General features: G+C 43.5%; 1 protein-coding gene across 1 annotated transcript in view; it reads left to right on the forward strand.

Moving 5' to 3' along the window:
- The window catches only part of LOC103603099 (pecanex-like protein 2), a gene marked incomplete at its 3' end in the record, with an annotated part of 149955 nt that overhangs the window by 119277 nt on the left and 10139 nt on the right, over positions 1-20539 (forward strand). Inside the window, exons 18-19 of the mRNA XM_008587574.1 lie at positions 16054-16163; positions 17305-17401. Of these exons, the coding sequence (XP_008585796.1) occupies positions 16054-16163; positions 17305-17401 (207 nt within the window). The remainder of the gene's footprint in view (positions 1-16053; positions 16164-17304; positions 17402-20539) is intronic.

The raw sequence follows: 20539 nt of genomic DNA on the forward strand, positions 1-20539 counted from the left end.
GGACCGGCAATGGGATTGCAACCCTCGGCGCCGCTCCCGCGCCTCGCTCAGCCAGTGAGCGGGAACCGGTCTGTATGTGGGATCCGAACCCTCGGGCGGGAGCGCCGCCGCGCTTCCCAAGCGGCGCACTATCCAGTGCGCCACCGGGCCGGCCCCTTTTTTTAGTATATTGATAAAGGGGAATCACATTGTTCACTGTTGAATGCTGAACCAACATTGCATACGAAGGGTGGGCCCCAGTTAGTCGTGACATGCAGTTAGCCTTCCATTTCCATGGGTTCCACATTTACAGATCCAATCAACCATGGACAAACTATTTGGGCAAATAAAAACAAAACAAAACAAAACAAAAAACCATTATAACAATAAAAATAGCACAAATAAAAAGTACAGTATAACAACGATTTACGTAGCCTTTGCTTTGTATTAGATGTTATAAGTAAACGGGAGATGATGATTTAAAGTGTACAGGAGGGGGCCGACCCTGTGGCTCACTCAGGAGAGTGCAGCACTGGGAGCACAGCAGCGCTCCCGCCGCAGGTTCGGATCCTATATAGGGATGGCCGGTGCGCTCACTGGCTGAGTGCGGTGCAGGCGACACCAAGCCCAGGGTTGGGATCCCCTTACCGGTCATGAAAAAGACAATAAATAAATAAATAAATGAATGAATGAATGAATGAATGAATGAATGAATGAATGAATGAATACAAAGTGTGCAGGAGGATGTGCATGGGTTATATGTAACTACTATGCCTTTTTATATCAGGGACTTGAGCGTCCATGGAGTTTGATACCCACGGGGGTCTTGTAACCAGTCCCCCATGGATACCAAGGGATGACTGCATTGTCCTTTTTACATATTACTCAATTTTATTTAACAACATTTTGTTGAGAAATTTTATGTCTATGATCATGCAATTTCTAGTTCTCTAGTTTTTCTCTTCTTGTAATGCTTTGTATTCTTTTGGTATTAGAGTAGTAGCCTCATAAAATGAGTTAGAAAGTGTTTCCTTTTTTTCTACGTTCCAAGAGAGTTATATCAAAGACAATGCATGTTCCTGTTGAACTTTTTATGCAGTGTTTAATTTTAATGATTTCTCAAGATGGAACATGGGCTGTTTTTATACTCTTACTAAGGAGCCAATTGTCTTGTAAATAAATTAAAAATACCTTTAAAAATGGGTTTTATTTATATTAATATTTACTGTTTCTGGCAATGGACATTTCTTTGTGTAGATGCATCTTTCCGTTTGCTACCATGTTCCTTCTGTCCAAGGAAATTTCTTTAACAAATGTGATCACGTAGGTTGGCTGGTAGTAAATTCAGCTTTTATCTGAGCATTCTTCATTTTGCCTTAACTTTTGGAAGATATCTTCACTATAGATATCTTCAGATATAGAATTCTGATTGACAGGTGTTGTTTTTTTTTTTTTTTTCCAGTACTTTAAACATGTTGCCCTATTTCATTTTGGCTTGTCTAATTTCTGATCATAATCTCTGATATTCGTTCCTCCGTTAGTAATGTTTCATTTTTCTCTGAAAACTTCCACGATTTTCTCTTGGTCATTGGTTTTCAGCAACTTGCCAATGATATGACTAAGTGCATGGTGCTTATGTTTCATTTTACTAAAGGTTCTCTGAGCTGCTTTGATCTGTAAATCCTTGGTCATTATCACGTCAGATACATCTTCTTCCTTGTTTTAGTTTTCCTTTCTTCCCGGGCCTCCAGTTATACATGTGTTAGATGATTTAATGTTGTTCCACATCTTTGTGTATTCTTTCCTCCTGTAGGTTTTACTTTAAATAATTTTATTGACCCATCTTGAAATGCAGTGATCCTTTGTCCTGCTGTATCTAGTCCGAAGAGAAGCTCATCAAAGAAATTTTTATCTCTTATGTCATATTTTCCGTGTTTAGCATTTTTATTTGATTCCTGTAGTTCCCACTTCCTTTTGAAATTACACATACGTGTATGCTTGCTGTTTACCTTTTCCACTAGATCTTTTAACATATTAATTGTAGTTATTTTTAAGGATGAGACGAACTTGAATTTTTTTCCTGAATTCTTGTAGAAATATTTTCTATCACCTGAAGTTAAAAAATGTGTCAATAGATTACGACTAGGCATGTTTCTCTTTCTTTAACTTTCCTAGAACACCATGCCCGTTCTTGCCTTTCACGTTGAAGCTCTTCACATACAGGAAAAGCTTCTCCTGTTATTTTTTGATGAATTACATTGCTGATTCTTTTACGTTATCCAGTTTAATATTTCACAGATTTTAACTGTTGTTTGTCTTTTATGTCTCATTTTTTTTGTGTGACTTTCTTCTTTTTATATTTTTTCTTTGTGTTTGTAATGTCACCGAGGAAGGAGACATTAGCCAGGAAAAGGATAGAAAAAAAGATTTTATTAGCAAGTGGCAAGCGGACCTGCCAGGCTGAGCTGAAAAGTCGCATCAGCCCCGAGAGGCAGTTGAGTGTCTTCTTTTATAGGGTTGAGATTGGCATCTGGCCTAGCCTAGGAAGACGGTCACGATGTTCCATTCCGGGTGCAGCTTGCTCATGGGAACAGAGACTTAGGGACACAGAAACCTTGGCCTAAGGGAGGGAAACAGTTATAACGTTACACTCTGGGTACAGCCTGCTCAGCCTGCTGTGGGAACAGAGACTTAGGGAGATAGAAACTTAGGGGAAGAAGCTTAGAGAAACAAAACTGAAGGGCGGGGCTTTCTAAAATTCAGGTTCTTAGTTCCAGGAACCTACCAGTGTTCTGGCACAGTTTCTAGAGTTTCTTATTTTAATAACAAACCAAATATTTATTGAGAAGTTATTATGTATAACTACTATACTAGTTATGTGTAATTATGAAATTACATATAATATACATAGAATATTTATTTATAAATTAAAAAATATATACTATAATATACATATACACACATTTTTGTGGTAAGAATGCTTATAAGAGCTACCCTCAACATATTGTTAAGTGTGCAATACAGTGTTCCCTGTAGGCACAGTGTTGTATAGCAGGTCTGTAGAATTTCTTCTTCTTGAAATAGTCATTTTATATATTTAATGTAATTTACTATGCACAGCATAGCTGTGAGACAAGTACTATTATTACCCTAATTTTGCAGTTTTAAATTTTATTTTCTGCATTGCTCACTATGTGCTTTACTGCTAAATGGCAATTGGAAATTTGGTAATCATTTTATGCCCTCTTTGTAACTGCTTGTTTAGCTTTAAAGTATCACCGTACTTTTGAATCTTGTTGAGACTTCAAGTTAGACATTTTCTACACATTTCTTGCTTTTTGATGTAAATGTGCTTCAGAAAGCATCGGTAAGTAGACCCTTTAGAGGAATATCTCATTTTAAGGGTGCTTTATGTTTTCCATTTACTTTTTCTCATCTTCACAGCAGTAGCATTTCTGTGTTCAGTCCATGGACTTGTTTTGTGTTTGGCCTGTAGGGTGTTTAAAATAATTTCAGAGCCAACGTTTCAAACGAGGACAGTTGGTGTAAAAACACGATTCTGTGCTTCTCCTAAACAAGCAGAAGCTCCGGCCACACTGGCCCCGTTCCCATCTGGTGACAGCCACTAACCCGAGGAGTAACTCACAGCTACCTCGAGCTCACGGGTCTCATCATGTACTTTGTCTCTCACACCTGACCCACGTAATGTATTTATGTCACCGATCTGCTCATGTCTGTGTTAGATTTTGTGACCCTTGTCTTACAGTCAAGTAGGAATTGACTGGCTTCTGCCAGAAAATTTTATGTCTCCCAACCAAATCTTTCCAGAGATAGCTCAGGCCCAAAACATAGGAAGAGAGGAAACCAACACACAGCGTGTTCCAGTAACACACTATCAGTTCAGAGAGAATGTTTTCTTGGGAAGATATCTTACTGGTGGAGTTTTAGGTAGTTCTATCAGGAAGTTCATCACGGGCATTAGATAGGAATCGAATGCCTGAGAGAGACAGTGGTTCTCTCTCTTTACCCTCTTGGGTCTAACTTACCCCCTGACCTGACTGAATAAATCTTGCTGCCTCCAAGACAGCATGGATCTCCGAATACTGCCTGTCTACAGACATGCACGTTCAAGCGGTGAGTTGTCTGATGTCACCTCTGGCCCGTCTGCCTCTGCTGCAGGTGATGCCAGCAGGGGTTTAGAAAGATCTTTTCCTGTTTTCTTCCCCAATATAAGGTCTGGCATAAATTCTTCATTGTCTGGGGCTTGTGTGCAAGTACTTTCTCTGGTTCCCAGTGTAGATTCAGGCTTTTCTCTTCTTGAAAATTTCATTGGACGTTTAATGAGCTTTGGGAAGGGGAGAGCTAGTTCTGTGCATTCTTAATGCCATTTTGACCAAGACCCTATACTTCTTAATGCTTCTTGGCAATCCTGAATCGCAAACAGCATCTGATGTAGTGTCATTTTTTTTGGTTGATGGACAAGGGAATATGCAGGCTCTCTGTAACAGATGCAGAAGCTGCAAAGCTCCCATTTAGTGTAGTCAACACGTATGTATTTGTTAAGCAGTGACTCATTTCAGGTACTGTAGAGATAGGAAAGGAAGAAAAGGCACAGTCCTTTCCCCTCAGGAGCTTAACATGCGTCAAAAGCGATGATGTGCTGTGGCTGATCAGAAAGGAGGGAGTCGAAAAAAGTGGTTGCTCATCTCAGCCTTCAAACATTTTATCCCGGCTGTGCTTATGCAGGCAGGCATGTGACAGTTTCATCAGTTAGGAATTAATGACCGCAGCAAATGCAGGAGACAGCAAGGAAATTAACCCAGTAATGATGAATGAGAAAGATCAGTTACTTGGAATAGATTCATCAAAATTATAGACACTTTTAAATGCAAGGCTAAAAGTGTATGTTTTTGACCCAGTGGGGATATTGCACATCATAAGAATAGTGGTTACATGAAGGGAACTTATAGAAAAAAAAAAAGTCACCAGCTCTGAGTGCCACAGCAGAGCTGATAGCGCAGTGGTGATGGTGAACATCGGCATTAGAAAGTTGAACCAATCAACTTCCCAAATCACTCTGCCGGCGGTCAGGCCACAAGCCTCACCTCCCTTCCTGTCAGTCCCCCACGCTCTGCCTCTGTTCAATCACATCTGCTTGCCCCTGCCTTTGACTTATGGTGAGTCTTTGTCCACGCCTCATGCTTCTGAGCAAGTAAAACTCATTCGAAATGAAATTGATTTACTGATGTTAGAATCACAGTTGAACCCGTGGAAGACAAAATATTCTTCAGTCCTCAGGATGCTTTCCACAAAGGAACAACTCACGGGACTTCTTAGATTAACTTCTAAAGAAGTTGCATGCTCTGCAAGCCCAGTCCGTGTGACAAACACTGAACACTCGTCATGACCATTCAGATATTATCAAAAGTAATGTTCATTCGTGGATGGTTACATGACGTGTCCTTGCAAAATTCTTAGAAGGTTTTGGGAACTGCTGAAGATTCCAGTATTCAAGAAGACAGAAGTTCCCTGGGTTTTTATCTAGTTGGTGGACAGGTGCTGTTACTTCTCACCTCCCCAAATCTGACTCCATTTTCATATCAGACATTGCTAATTGGTCACAGCGTTTTTTCTCACTGAGGTCGTTAGCACCTAGGGATGTCAGACAGTACTCCAGGCAGCCAGTACCGGCTGATCAGAGCTGGCCCAAGAGATAAACTCTGTTTACTATGCTGGGCTGAGACTTCTGTTTATTTCTGTTTTCCATTCTGTTTATGGCATGTTATAGGTGTAAGTAATTGTTGAATCAGAATAAGGAGATTCCATTCTGAAAGCACACTGCTAACTGTGTTGGGAATAGACATTTAAGGGCTCTGGGGTTTACTTAGCTATTGAAATGGGCTTTCGAGTTGGTGGAACTTGGGTACTTTCAGAAGGTTAATTTCATCTCAGGGAGGTATTAACTTCCCTCGCTCAGCAGAGAACTAGGATCACTTGCAATAAACAGTACGGTCTGTTGTAACAGATTCTTAATGTTCTAGCTATATTTTGAAACACACTTTGGTAAAAATAGAGCAATTTGCATTTTTCCCTTCTCATTTGTAAGCCCTAAGTTTTCTGATGGTCCCAGATCGACTCTCCACTTTAAGATGTGGCACCTATTAAATGCCGTAAATTGAATGAATGTAGTTAGCAAATTGGCAAGGGCATCCTCAGGAAAAAAGAAAAGCTCACCCGTCTTCAGCCTAACTCCCACTCACCCAGAGCTGTGATTCCACTTCTTGTTTAGGCAGGTGTGTGTGTGTGTGTGTGTGTGTGTGTGTGTGTGTGTGTGTGTGTGTGTGTGTGTGTGGCTGGCTGGCCCAAGGATTGAACCCTGGACCTTCATGTTATCAGCACCATGCTCTAACCAACTGAGCTAGCAGGCCAGGTACCTCCACTTCTTGTTTACGGTGCTTCTGTGTATGTCTTTTATGCTTACTCTTTGCATTGCTGGAATTGATTTTTTTTTTCTTTCATCTCTGCTGTGTCATGATAAACTGATGTCTCCTTGTGAACAATTTCAGCAGGTCAGCTGTCATGCCAGAGATCTGTTTCTCTGTGTGGGTCTCGATGTGTATTTATCGCCCTGATTTTTATTATGTGAGTTCATTTTGCCCCCTGGAATATTAATTAGGGAAAGAAAATTTGATTCCCCTTTTAATTTCATGTTCTCTTTGACTGATCCAAGATGGTAGCAAGTAACATACAAATGGACCCCCTCGTTGACTTAAGTACTCGACAGTGATGTACAGGAACAACCGGAAAATTTGCTCCTTGGAGAAAAGGCTCAGTAGTTAATTAGCTGGACTTTCTGTATGTCTGCATAATCCATTATTTCTATTTTTTATTATCCATTACAAAAAGATTCTGTTTTATTGATGGCAAGAGCATCACATTATTATAATTTAACATTTCCCAAGCATCATTAACAACGGCTTGTGGGAGAGTTTTTTCCACATTTCTTCTAGGTACTACTGGATTTCAGCCTAAAACAACAGCATTTTGCCTGCAGTCAGGATTTAAAATCTAATTGTAGATATAAAACACACTCATAGCTCCAGAATTTTCTTAGCAGTGGAGTAAACCTTAGATATCCCCAGTCCCACCTCTTCATGTTATTATTTAAAGTGAGGAAATGGAGGTCCAGAGAGAGATGTTAACTTTGCATCACACATCCCAGATCCCAGATCTGTGTCTTTTCAATCTTTTCTTCTGTGCTCTCCTCCCACCACAATTGAAGTATAAATATATTTGTCTAGTCAAAAGAACAATTCACAGGTATATAAGGTACCTTGCAGATCTATGGTACTTTAATTTACAAAATAATTTCCAAAGTGTTTTCTCCTTTGCCCTTTACTGTATGTTCAAGTTATAGAGCAGGAAGATATTAGCATTGGTTTTCCAATGGTGGACTTGAAGCCCAGAGCACTTATGTTATTTGCCTAAGGGCATGCACGACTAATTCATATTGTTTCTTTCAATTGTAAAATGGATTAATAATACCTACCTCGTATGGATGCTGTGAGAAGTAAATGAAATCAAATTGATAATATATATGAAGTGCCTGGCTCGAGGGTCCCAGTTACATAATGTGGTAGGTTGAGTTCTAAGACTGAACTAAGACTCCAGCCCCCTCGTGCACACACCCTGTGCAATTTACACCCCCTTGAGTGTGGGCAGGACTTGTGAAGATGATGGAGTGTCAGTGCTGTGGTTATGTTACATTACCTGGCACAGGTGAAGGGATTTTGCAGATGCAGTTAATGCTCCTAATCGGGTAACTTTGAAAATTAAAATTTAATTTAAAAGGGAGATTATTTTGGGTGGGTCTGACCTAATCAGAAGAGCCCTTTAAAGGAGGATCCAGAGGTAAGGGATGGAAAAAGCAACAGAGACCATCCCCTGCTGGCCTTGGAGAAAGCCACATGTGAACTGACCACAGAGGGTCACATGCAGGGGCTAGAGAGTGACCCCAGGAGCTCGTATGGGTCCCAGCCACAGCCAGCCAGAACACAGCATTCCAGTCCTGCAGCTGCAAGGAGCTGAACCCTGCCAACCTCCCGTGGGCTGGGAAGAGGACCCCAAGGCTCAGATAGGACGGGAAGCCCCACGGCACTGTGATTTCAGTCTGAGACCCTGAGCAGAGGACCCAGCCAGGCTATGCCCAGACTCCTGCTCCACAGACACTGTGAGATAATAACACATTTGTGTTGTGGTAAGCCACCAAGTTTGTGGTAATTTGTTACATGGCAATGGAAGATTAATACAAGTGGTCATGATTAGTAGCATAGATAGTTGATGGTGGCTGTATTAGTCCATTTTCTATTGCTTGTAACAATACCTGAAACTGGGTAATTTATAAAGAGATGAAATCTGTTATAGTTTTGGAGGCTGGGAAGTTCACGGTCCAGGGAACACACTTCTTGTGGGTGTCTCTCTACAGCAATGCAGGTGTCATGTGTTGAGAACGGGCTGAGCTAGAGAGCTGACCTGCTCATCCGATCCCCTCTCATCATCAGAACCACGCCCCTGTCCCCATGAATGGATCACTCCGTTCACTAGGGCCGACCTCAGAATGTAACCTCCTCTTAAAGGCCCACCCTTCAGTTACCGTAATCACATTTCCCACCTTCTTAGCACTGCCACAGTGTGGACTAAGTTTTTAATACATGAAACTTTGGGGCACACATTTGACCCACAGCAGATGTGATGATGATAAACATGATGGTAATAATGTTCATAGTAATAAATTCTATAATGAAACCTAAGTTGTAACTCGCTTTTATTTATGTTAGACTCCAGATTGTATTTTATGGCAAGAATCGTGTCACTTCTGGTGGCAAGGGGGTGGGAATTTCCCATCTATTAGCTGTCGGGGCACCTAGCAAGGAAGCCATGGCACTGACCAAGAAGGGGACAGTGGATACCAGGTGGTGGCTGGTACTTCTGTCACACCTCTGTTCCTAGAGAGTTAAGAAGCCCAATTGATCCCCAGACCCAGTTAATGCAGATTGTCGTGATCTGCAAGCTTGGGTAGGTTGGCTTTGACAGTGGCACCTGGCACTGATTTGGGGAAAAAACAGAAAGAGCAACAAAGACTTAGAAGTTGTTCCGAATGGAACTGCAGTTGCCGAGTGAAGGAAGATCTGCACCCGGGTTTTGGTAGTCAGCACAGAGAGCGGGTGAGGGTCGAGTCCAGGAGGTGTGGCGACACCAGCGGGGTAGGACTTGGTGCCTGTCTGATGTGCAGAGAGACGTGTGGACAGGAGAAGAGGTGGACGGGTGCATCCCAGGCCCGGGGCGAGCCATGGTGGGAGACGCCCGCTCAGTGACGACTGCAGAAGCCTGTCTCCTCTCTCCCAGAGGCTTGTGGGTGACCCTGTCCAACTGCTTTGACCCAACACTTGTTTTTCTTTTTTGTACGTCATCAGCTCTATGTGAACAATACGGATACTCACCAATACTCGTCAAGTAAAAGCCCCATTGTGTCATGTGTAGGATGAACGATACTTACGGTCGAGGTGTTCTGTGATCTAAACGTGGCCATGTACCTTGAGCAGCTGGTGAAGTCCCTGCTCAGGACAGAGAACTGGCTGTTTGGGTACACTTCGCTGTTGCTCGAGGTCGAGACTCCCGGTTATGTATGCTTGTCGTGGTGGTGGCTTTGCTCAGTCCAGTGTGTGTCCCATGTAAAGTGTTCTGTAAACACTGGGGTTGAAGCTCACAGGTAACTTGGAGGAAGGCTTTGAGAACGAAGGTAAATGTCACTGTTTTCCAAAAAGTACGTGTGGGCGTGTGCGTATGCGTGTGTCACGTATTTATCTACATAGATATAGATGGGCCTGGATACTTGGTACCTGTCGTTCTGTCTTGCTAGCTGACAATCTCATTTTTCTCCAGGACCTATTCCTAAAAATGAAATATTGTCTTGACTCATAAGCATATGGTGTTTTTCACTAGAATGAAAAACAGTATGAATAAGAATCTGCTCTTGGCAAACCGTGGAGTCTGACTTGTCATATTCGTGAGCATGACCATTCATTTATTTATGGGGCATGTATTGATGACCTGCCATGAATTACTCTCAGTGCCAGGCACTGGGGGAGCCACCCCCAGGGGGCTTGAGGGCTGCGAGGACTGTCAGCAGGAGCTGCTGTGGATACCCACTAGGTGCTGGGGGGTCCAGAGCCTGGTGCGTCCTTTGCACACACATGCATGCCGGCCATGTGACAGCCAATGGGCCATGTGTGACACATCTGATCTTACTTCACCTTAACGACAGGATTCGTGTCAAAAATAGACCTGGAAATAGGACTTATATCAGAGTCAGAGCGATACGATCTCGTTCTTACTTTAGATGTATGGAAACCTGAGTCTCAGACATACCCCTGTGTTTAATGGGGTAAGAAAAATCCATTTCTTTTTCTTTAAAAAGTAAGGATTTAAGCCTGCTGTGAAAGGCATAGCGACAGGAGAGTTCGTCCTCTTTACATTCACTTTATAACCAAACCCTCAGTTAGTCTGTGCAATAAAGTCCATCGTAAGCAATGTCTAAAATGTCTAAGGAAAAAAAATGCTGAAACCAGGACTGTCTTTGGAGTATGCTTTTATACAAAGCTGAGCTGCTCTATGTATTCTTATCAGACTCATTCCCAAATGCATATGAAATCTCCCACAGAATTGTAGGACAATCAGGCCATTTTATTTCTACCTCATAAAAATATTTCAAAGCCTGTGGGAGTTTTATGAAACCAGCCCTTATCAATCCACATTATCCCCAATTTAGGGGCCCATGAGACGCATCTCAAAGCAGTTAGAGATGTTAATTTTGGAGCCAACTGTCACATGATAGACGCTTCATTATCTGTGGGTGATAGATCGTCTAAAACCTTATCTGCCCCCCAAATCTTCCTATGCATGTAAGTTTAATAAATAAAGAACATGTATAAAATAAAATTAAACTCAAGACTAATAATACATGTTCTAAATATAAAAGTTTACAGTATTTTTAACACGCCACTGGAAATACCAGTCGCACCTCTCTCCGTTCTGCTGCTCTGGGAAGGAACGAAGCCGTCTGAGCACTGAGCTAACAGCAGGTGCAGGGCACAGCACACCTGAGCAGCTCCTTCAACACCCGTCTTCAGGCCATTGGTCTCTTCTCCCTCAAATGTCAATATTTTCTTCTCTGCCTCCAAATAAAAATTAAAATAAAAACATCCTCAAATGCATTTCTTTCTTTTTCTTTTCTTACCATATCTCTGACTTGACAAGCTCAACTCTTCAACATATTCGGCTCCTTGATGCTTCTGATGCTGTAGACACCCCCACCCCCAGCGTCTCGCTGCTCGCCTTCCTTTCATGGATCTCTTATAGGGGGACACAGCCCAGGTCCCAGGGGTGGCGTTGGGGGTGATTAATAACCAAACCGCCTGGAGAGTAACCAGGATTAAGGAGAGAGGGATACAGAAATGGGGCAAGGGTGGTTTATCTTGTGATCCCCTCCTCACAAATCTGATTTCTGGGGAAGGATTCTGAGCAGTCTCTTCTTAGACTCCATTTGTTTAAGGGGTGTGTGTGTGTGTGTGTGTGTGTGTGTGTGTGTGATTTCTGGGGAAGGATTCTGAGCAGTCCCTTCTTAGACTCCATTTGTTATTAAGGGGTGTGTGTGTGTGTGTGTGTGTGTGTGTTTTCTGGGGAAGGATTCTGAGCAGTCCCTTCTTAGACTCCATTTGTTATTAAGGGGTGTGTGTGTGTGTGTGTGTGTGTGTGTTTTCTGGGGAAGGATTCTGAGCAGTCCCTTCTTAGACTCCATTTGTTATTAAGGGGTGTGTGTGTGTGTGTGTGTGTGTGTGTTTTCTGGGGAAGGATTCTGAGCAGTCCCTTCTTAGACTCCATTTGTTATTAAGGGGTGTGTGTGTGTGTGTGTGTGTGTGTGTTTTCTGGGGAAGGATTCTGAGCAGTCCCTTCTTAGACTCCATTTGTTATTAAGGGGTGTGTGTGTGTGTGTGTGTGTGTGTGATTTCTGGGGAAGGATTCTGAGCAGTCCCTTCTTAGACTCCATTTGTTATTAAGGGGTGTGTGTGTGTGTGTGTGGTAAATTGTGGAGATGTTAAAACAGTACTGTCAGCCCTTCGTATCTATGGGTTCTGCATTTGTGGATTCAACCAACCACAGATTGAACATATTTGGGGAAAAGAAAATTTCACAAAGTTCCGAAAAGCAGAACTTGAATTGGCCGCTAGCCGAGTGCTGTGTCAACTCCATGTGCATGAAGCGATGTCCAGACCTTGTACTAGGTGTCGGGAGCACTCTAGAGATGACTTAAAGCAGACGGAGGATGTGCATAGGTTGTGCACAAACACTACGCTGCTTTATGTCAGTGACTTGAGCACCTGCGGATTTTGGTATCTGTGGGGGGTCCTGGAAGCATCCCCCACAGATACCGAAGGACAACTTTGCTACGTCCCTTTGCAATAAAAATATGAGAGGAAAAGCCTTCAGCAAGCTTCTTTTCCTTCTCTTTCTGGCAGGATTTTATCTCAACTCTCCAGTGTAGATATCTGTCCCCTTTTTAAATAATCTGGGCAAAGGAAATGTTAGCATTCTCATAACTGTGACTTTATGTTATATCATCAATGTCAGGAACTTTTTTCTTAAATTACACTCCATTGCCGATGCTGAAGCGTGTTTTCTGTCATTTGGTCTTTAGAGTCGGTGGCAGTCAGCTGCCTCTCTTCTCAGTGCAGAAAACGATGGGCGATAAAAAATAAAGGTGATTTTCCTTAGGTGTATTTAACTCTTTCCCATCCCTTTGTCTATTCCCATAATCTTCTTACGTGTTTTATGAGTCCTGCCTTCAGGAGGAGACCGTTTCCATCCTGCAGCAGATCCAGGCCCGTGCTTGAGAGAAAGTTCGGTGGCCAGGGAAGCATGCACCCTCCTGCGACCTGGGGTGTGCTCTCCCCGGGCCCATTCCTAGTTGCCTCTTACTTCCCAGCTCCAGTACTTAGTGCTGCACGAAGCTGCCCTGATCACTGCCAGATAAAGTCGAGCCCTTCGTCCTTAGGGCCGTCGTGCTCCCTTTTTACAACGACCACCCACCAAGATAGACAGGCACCTGAATAGATGTCCAAACACTGTCACGTGGATGGATGAATCAATGAATAAATGGACAAAGCTGCCCGTAAAGCTGGGAACTTCAGAGATACAGTGTTTATCCAGGACATACCAATCCTTTCTCTTAAAGTGGTGAGATATGTACATATTCTGCACGGTCAGCTGTGCACATGTTGAAGGTGGTCAGGCACGGAGTGCTGGGCTAGGGGTTGCAAACCCCCTAGGGCAAATGCCTTCCATCTATCCTGTCTTGCTTGAGGAGTAACTTGAGAGGAGATGAGACCAGCTCAGCTATGAGGTCTCTTTCAATAACAGTAAAATAAAATTATAAAATCAAATATATAAAAATAATGAAATAAAACATATAAAAATAATAGAATAAAATAATAGCCATGGTTTTGAAAATGTTGTCACTCTGCACTTGTGTGTATGCACACACACACACACGCATACACACACACATATACACGTGCACACAGTGTGTGTGTGTGTGTGTTATCTGTATGTGTATATTATCCTGGAGCTATCAGTTATGCCTAAAAGAAATCACAGGTATGGGAGAAGAAATACAGACGTTTGCTAATGTAGGACTCACACCAGGAGGGGCATAATGGCTTAAAATAATCAATGAAACTTATCCCCGATAAGATTTGTCAGTTCAGATTGTGCAGCCTGAGATAATAATAACTTACGTTGTCAAGGTCACATTCACATTTTCTAGGAGAGTTTCTGTTTCCTTATTTTCTATCCATAGCGTAGAACTGGAGGGATTAAGGCAGTCTGCAAAAATCACTGTTCTTCCCTTTGTCATCTTAGACAAGGACCATGCTTAATGTCGATTGTAATTTTTTCAGGAAATGTGATTCTACTGCAGGCTTCAGTCCCCTCATGTAGCTTAGTAAATCATATAGTAATAACAAATGTTTATTGAGCATTTTATACCAGCTACTGTACTAATGTTTTACACACAGCTGATTACATAAGATTTACCACAAGCCTACGGGGTGAGCACTATTAAATTGTTTTAGATAAGGAAACTGAGGCTTAACCACTCATCCAGTGTTTTAGTGCAGTCAGTCAGCAGAGTTGGGATTGCGTAGCTTCTGGCTACTGTTCTGCACTGCGAAAGGCCAGCCTTCTGTGCGCCTGTAGGTGCTGAAATGAAATCAGCCCTCTCACCTCTTCTACCATGTGAGGTCACAGCGAGAACGTTTCACCTGAGAACCAGGAAGCAGGTCCTCACCAGATGCCGAATCTTTCTGCACCTTGATCTTGGACTTGCAGCCTCCAGAACTGTGAGAAACAAATTTCGGTTGTTCTGAGACACCCAGTCCATGACATTCCGTTACAGTAGCCTGAAGGGACTGAGACAGTGCATAGCCTGGGAGGGAAACTGAGTCTGGTGGGGGGTGGCTTTTTGTCTTTTAAAGATGTCGGCCACTTAAGCATTTCTATAGGCAGGGCAGAGAGAAGCAATGACCAGAGAGGGTGACTTTCCTCCAAATAGGGGTGTCTGTGGAATCAGGGGAGGTGCGAGGGGAGGGTCGGTCTGGGAGGGAAGAATGTCACCTCTTTTTTGGATGCAAGAAGGGAGGACAGTGCTGAAGGAAACTCTGGAGATAGACGAGGCCAGCAGAGAGCCCTTTTGTCACTGGACTGGAACTTTTCAGCAAAATTGGTGGGGCAGACATCTGCACAGAGTCAGAGCAGTAATGAATGCAGCCGTGGATCCTGAGGACACTGGAAAGGTCACCGTGCCAGACGCTTGGGGAGCTGATCTGAGAGGCTCGCTTGGCATCGCCGGGCAGAGGCCAGCTGTGTGGGAGTGTCATGGAGCCAGGTGGTCTTGCTTCCTGACAGTGGCCGCGTGGCTCCATGGCTCCGCCACCTTGACCTCGCCTGGCAGAGGCTGCCCTCTCAGCTCCTAGGCCTGCATGGTGTGCAAGATGAGGGAAAAGCGTTCTTGTTTCTAGGAGAACGAAGCATGTGAAAATAACGTCACTCGCCCCATGCCGGGTAACATCTGGCTTCCCGCGTGTCCTAGCAGTTGTGACTGTCACGGCACGCTTGCCTCATTCATTTGTAGTTTTGATCTCAGGCAAAACAAACCACTCATCCTTCTCAAATAAAACAAATCTGGAGAGAAAGGTGTTTAAGCCCTTGACTAAATTCAGCTTTCAGGAGGCATCAGCGATTCTGCTGATGGTGATTGAAAAGGCTAAATATATAGACGTTTCTTCGTCTTATGTGAAAGCCACGTTTGTGCTGTGGGAGCGTCAGGTGCATGTGGAATAAATGTGGAATCCCAGGCCACCTCGCTGCCGAAGGTGGTGACACGTGTTTCCCAAGTTCTGCTCTGCCATGCCGGGTGCACCGTGTTGATTACTGGCATCTGTGCCTTTATCGTATTAAACCTAAAATATCTTCCTCTTTTCATTTTGAATTATTTTTCAGGAGGACCATCTTTGATCTTTACCGAGTTTCATTTCTGTTTGGTGTCTTATGTTGTTTTTACACCACTCATACGTTTTAAACCATCGATCAGTAAACACTAAGAAATACAGTTCTCACTATCGTTAAGTATTGAATTCAGAAGAAGTGACATGTATTTCATGTTACATTTTATGAAAATCGTAAGCTTAATTTCAGGAAAGATTAAGTAAAATATATTTTCATAAATAGGTATAATTAGTTTGATATCCCCTCCCTTGTCAAGATCAGTGTTTACACATGGACAGGCAAGTGTTGGGTGTGCCCACCTGAAGCTTGTATGTCCACTGGCAGGACTGGTCACAGGACACAGTGTCCATTTGGCTCGACGCTGGGGATGCACCTGCGTGTTTGATAGAGGGAGATCCTGTGATTCTCCGGCCCACCGGGGTATGACTTGGCTGTTTGGTGTCTTTTCCTTAGGAACCGTGGAGTATGCAGCACATTCCGGCACTATTCTCAGCCTTCTGTGGCCTCTTGGTCGCGCTGTCCTACCACCTGAGCCGGCAGACCAGTGACCCCTCTGTGTTGCTGTGAGTAAGCCATGCCACGCTGTGGGCGCAGTCCCCGCAGCCTTGCCCTGAACTGAAGCAGTGAGATGACTGTTCCCAACTCATTGTGGTTGACTCTGGACGTTAGACTAGCTGGTCACCCGCTGGACGACGGTGGCAGAAATCTGGACAGAGGACCAGAAAGTAAGGAAAATTAGGGGTCAAATTCCAGCAGCATTTCACCTTCAGTCCTGCGTTCATGGAGTAAAACACACAGTGACAGGTGCACCTGGCATATGACACCAAAGCGCCGGTGTGACTTTCCCTTGGGAACACTGTGTAGGAAGCCACTGCCTCAGCAGGTGCCCTCTGCAGATCCATTCTGGAGCATCTCTGCCTTTATTCAGGCTGTCACCGTGTGGAGACATGACCAGTCCCTCCAAAACACTTCCCTTTCACTTCGTTGCTTTTTGTTCTCTGAATGGCTAGTGCCCTCCAGGTGTAAAGTGAGGTTTGTGTCAGAGCTTTAAAAGATATTTGATATAATTCTCAGCCACTTGAAAGTACACATTTCAATCTTCCGTTTAATCATGTCTTTTAAATCTTTGGTAAATATGTAATTTGGGACTGGAAATCCTTCATGGGTTGCCAAAGTGAGTTTGAGATATTGATAGTAGCATCTCCTATAATTTGTCTGAACTTACAGAGCATTTTGACTCAGGATTAAAACTATAACTGTTTGGGGACCAGAGACACCATAATTTTGGGCTATTATGTGCACAAAGGTGAAGGCATGGAAAAATGGGGGAAGAGGTTAAACACAGTCTGCACAGTTTTTAGTTTCAAGTGTTTTACTGGAATTTGGACTTCTGCTGTCATTTTTGGTGAGGATGAAGCCCTGGTGACTAGCAGAGAAAGACGGTCCCCTGCTGCTGGCAGTCGGGCTGCTGATACCCCAGAGGTGCTTGACTTCTTTCCTTGGGGTGAGATTTAAAAATTAGAACGTTATCTTCGTGATGACTTGAACGTGCACTTCTTTTCATTATGAGCTTTCTAAAGGTGACAGTGTTTGCTTCTATCATGCTTGAGCGTGAGGTCTAAGGTGCAGTCTTTGACCTCATACACTGTCAAAGGCACATGCAATTTTTTAAAACGTTACACCTGTGTCTTCTCTCACTTTCAGGTCCTTGATTCAATGTAAATGGTTTCCTAAATTTTTACATGAGGATCTGGAAGAGTCGGCTGCAGACCCTCTCTCCGAGAAGATGAAAGATTCGGTGGTGAGAACCCGTGCTGTGTAATGTGTGGGAGGGCCCTGCTCAACATGACGTGGGAGAGCCTCGGCTCTCAGTGGGACGTGAGAGAGACGAGTGCAGGGAGAGGTGCCTGGCACGCTGGGTGGCCAGCTGCCTGGCAAGTACGAACCTTTCTAGAAGGAGGGTGCTGTGCCACATGCACAGGTGCACGGCTGGTCCCCTGTATGTGGGCATTTGCCGGGATATTCCCACGAACCTCATGCAGTCAATTCTGCCCGTTGCTGGCACCCAACAGCGCGTGGGCTCTGCACAGACGAAAGCTTGTCAAATCAGCATCCGCCAACTGCACTCCTGACGCACTCCACACACGGCTTTCTGCACATTTGCGGCTTCAGCCTTGCGCTGAGCTCAGGACCGTGTGTCCTGAGTCTCTGGTGCAAGGTTGACGTATGCACAGCCCTCGCTCGAGCGTTGGGCTTTAGACTTGTAGCTGGGGTGGCAGAGAAGGGAGGAACCAAGCTGGCTGGAGCCCGTGAGGGGAAAAGAAAGGAAGATAAGGAGGAAGGAGCAAGAGCCTCCTAAGGCTGTAAAATAATGACGCAGTTTCAAACATCCTCAGCAGATGTGGCCTGTTTGGCATCGTCTTTCATTGACGCTTTGAAAAGCAACGCCCGCTGACTATGTCAGCTCTCGTGCATTCGAGTGCTGAGCGTGGAGCAGTCTGATGTCCTTGACTCATGCTTTCCTGAGTTTTTTAGGAATGAGGCATAGAAAGAAAAGCAGTCGGCGTCTGTTGGTGGCAAGTTCCTCCAGCCAGGACTGTAGCCACGGCGGCGATGCTTGGCGCATGGAGGGGCTCAGAGCGTTCTGGTGAATTGAGAGGAGTTGAATCGCAGTCTGGCCAACGTGGTCGCATTTAAAAGATTCGTACTCAGTTCTGTGTGCCTTTGAGTATGGTCACAATTCAAGCCAAAGCATTGAGGCTTTTTTATCACCAGAGGGGAATCAAAGGACAAATGACTTAATATGAATAAGATTCGGAGATTTAAAAAGCAGAGATACATTTGAAAGCAGGATTCCAGGTAAAGCTGCCAGGGCTGGTGAGATTGCGGCTAAAAAAGGAAAAGTCATTTGACATTCAAACATAACATCTACAACCTGACCCTTAATATCTGTACCAGGAGGACTTACGGGGAGATCGAACTGACCTTTCCAGATCAGTTTCTGTAAAGGCCAGAGGGTGGACCGAAGCCTACCCCAAAGTCCCCCTGTGGATATGAGAAAAAACCATGCCCTCCAAATATTCCCTGGTGTCGTGACTAATGAAGGTCATTTTCCACTCTCTGATTTATTGCAGTTAAAAATAACGTATGAATTACAAAGAAATTCAACAAGAAATTTGCCCGGGAGATGCTGATAGCATTTCATTAGTATAATTAGGTGTGATGGGTTAGGTGTTGCCTGACTTGGTTTTCATACCTTTGAAATGCTTGTTAGGTGGTTTAATATGACGTGTGGTTCATTTCTCTGAAAATCTCTGGTCCAATTATAATATTTTAATGGGAATATCAGATTCAGCTTTTACAGCTTGATGGTTGATACCTTTTGTGCCATAGTGTGTGTGGTATAAAATCCCCCTCCTCATCTCGGATTTTATTTCCCCACCACCCTCTCTGCCCCTCTTATTTTCTCTTTCTTTTCCTAAATTTTAGTTTGTAAGAGGAGCCCCTAGGGAGCCCCACTAAATCTCAGGCTTCCAGCCCACACTCCCCCATTCTGATTCACTTTGCCTGTGAAGGGGCCTGAGGATCTGCATTTTAACAAGAATTTAAACAGGAATGTCAACTCAGGATATCCGCAGACTGCACTTCAGGCAAGATCAGTCTAGACAGAGATATACCAATGGATTCTTCCATATCCATGTGAGCAAGATAAGTTGGGCACACACAGTTTATTACCAAAATTCAGTAGTTAATAGAGATGTGAACGTTCCCCTTATAGTTGTGCAATGAGTCTTTTTTCACATGCATTATTAGTACAGCCTTTCAGTGTTTACCCTTACTCCTGTTCATCATTTTTGACACTCTGCATCAAGTTTAGATTCGATACTTTCATTGTACCTATTTTCTTCAGTTATTAGAGATCAAAAAAAATTTTTTTTTAACTACATAATTTTTATGTGTAGAATTGAAACTGCTTCTTCGAAAACATTGGTCGTTTAACATCTAGAATTTTCGGGTCCAGTGCTGCTTGGTACAAAGTGTTGGACCAAGGCTTCTTCAGCTTTTTTGGGGGGTTGGAGCAAGAAGTGGTACATAAAATGTCACAGTGATTTTAACACATTCATTACACTGAGAGCTAATCATATTTATTGGTTAAACATGCATGGACTTACCATTAAAATACAAAGCATAACATTAATACTATTGAACATTGTTTTAGAAGTTCTGGCCAGTGCAAGGCCTGAAAGAGAGAAAATGTAGATTATGTTATTGCATACATATACCATAGGCAGAAAAAAAATAAAATCAGCTACGATTAATAAGAAGATTCATAAATACCACCAGAGAAAAGAAAGTTTAGAAAAGCAAGCGCATTCTAACATACCAGAAATAACCTTAAAAAAATAATGAAAACATGATCCAACTTACAATGGAATAAAAATATATGAATTGATAATGGGAATGATTTTTTTTTTGTCTTTTTTTTTTTTCGTGACCGGCAACGGATCGCAACCCTCAGTGTCGTGCCCGTACCGGACCGGGACCGGCAACGGGATCGCAACCCTCGGTGTTGCCCCCCCTCCTCGCTCAGCCAGTGAGCAGCCGGTCTGCACGTGGGATCCGAACCCTCGGCGGGAGCGCCACCGCGCTTCCCAAGCGGCGCACTGTAGCAGTGCGCCACTGGGCCGGCCCTAATGGGAATGATTTTAACACATAGTGTAACAAATAAAGAAAACTGTGGCGGTCTATTAAAATGTAAATGAAGTTATGAATAAGTGTTGATAAACAGACATGACCTGATTTTGGATAGAAAGGCTGAGACTTATAAAATGCCATATGAAAACCAAACATCATAACCAAGAATGCACGGTGTTGAGGTAATTGTTTAGAGTGGGAGAGAATGAAGAATTTTATGTGCTAATTTCTCACCAGATACCAA

This window comes from Galeopterus variegatus, unplaced genomic scaffold (genome assembly GCF_000696425.1).
Source record: "Galeopterus variegatus unplaced genomic scaffold, G_variegatus-3.0.2 Scaffold4442, whole genome shotgun sequence".
NCBI classification, from domain to species: Eukaryota; Metazoa; Chordata; class Mammalia; order Dermoptera; family Cynocephalidae; genus Galeopterus; species Galeopterus variegatus.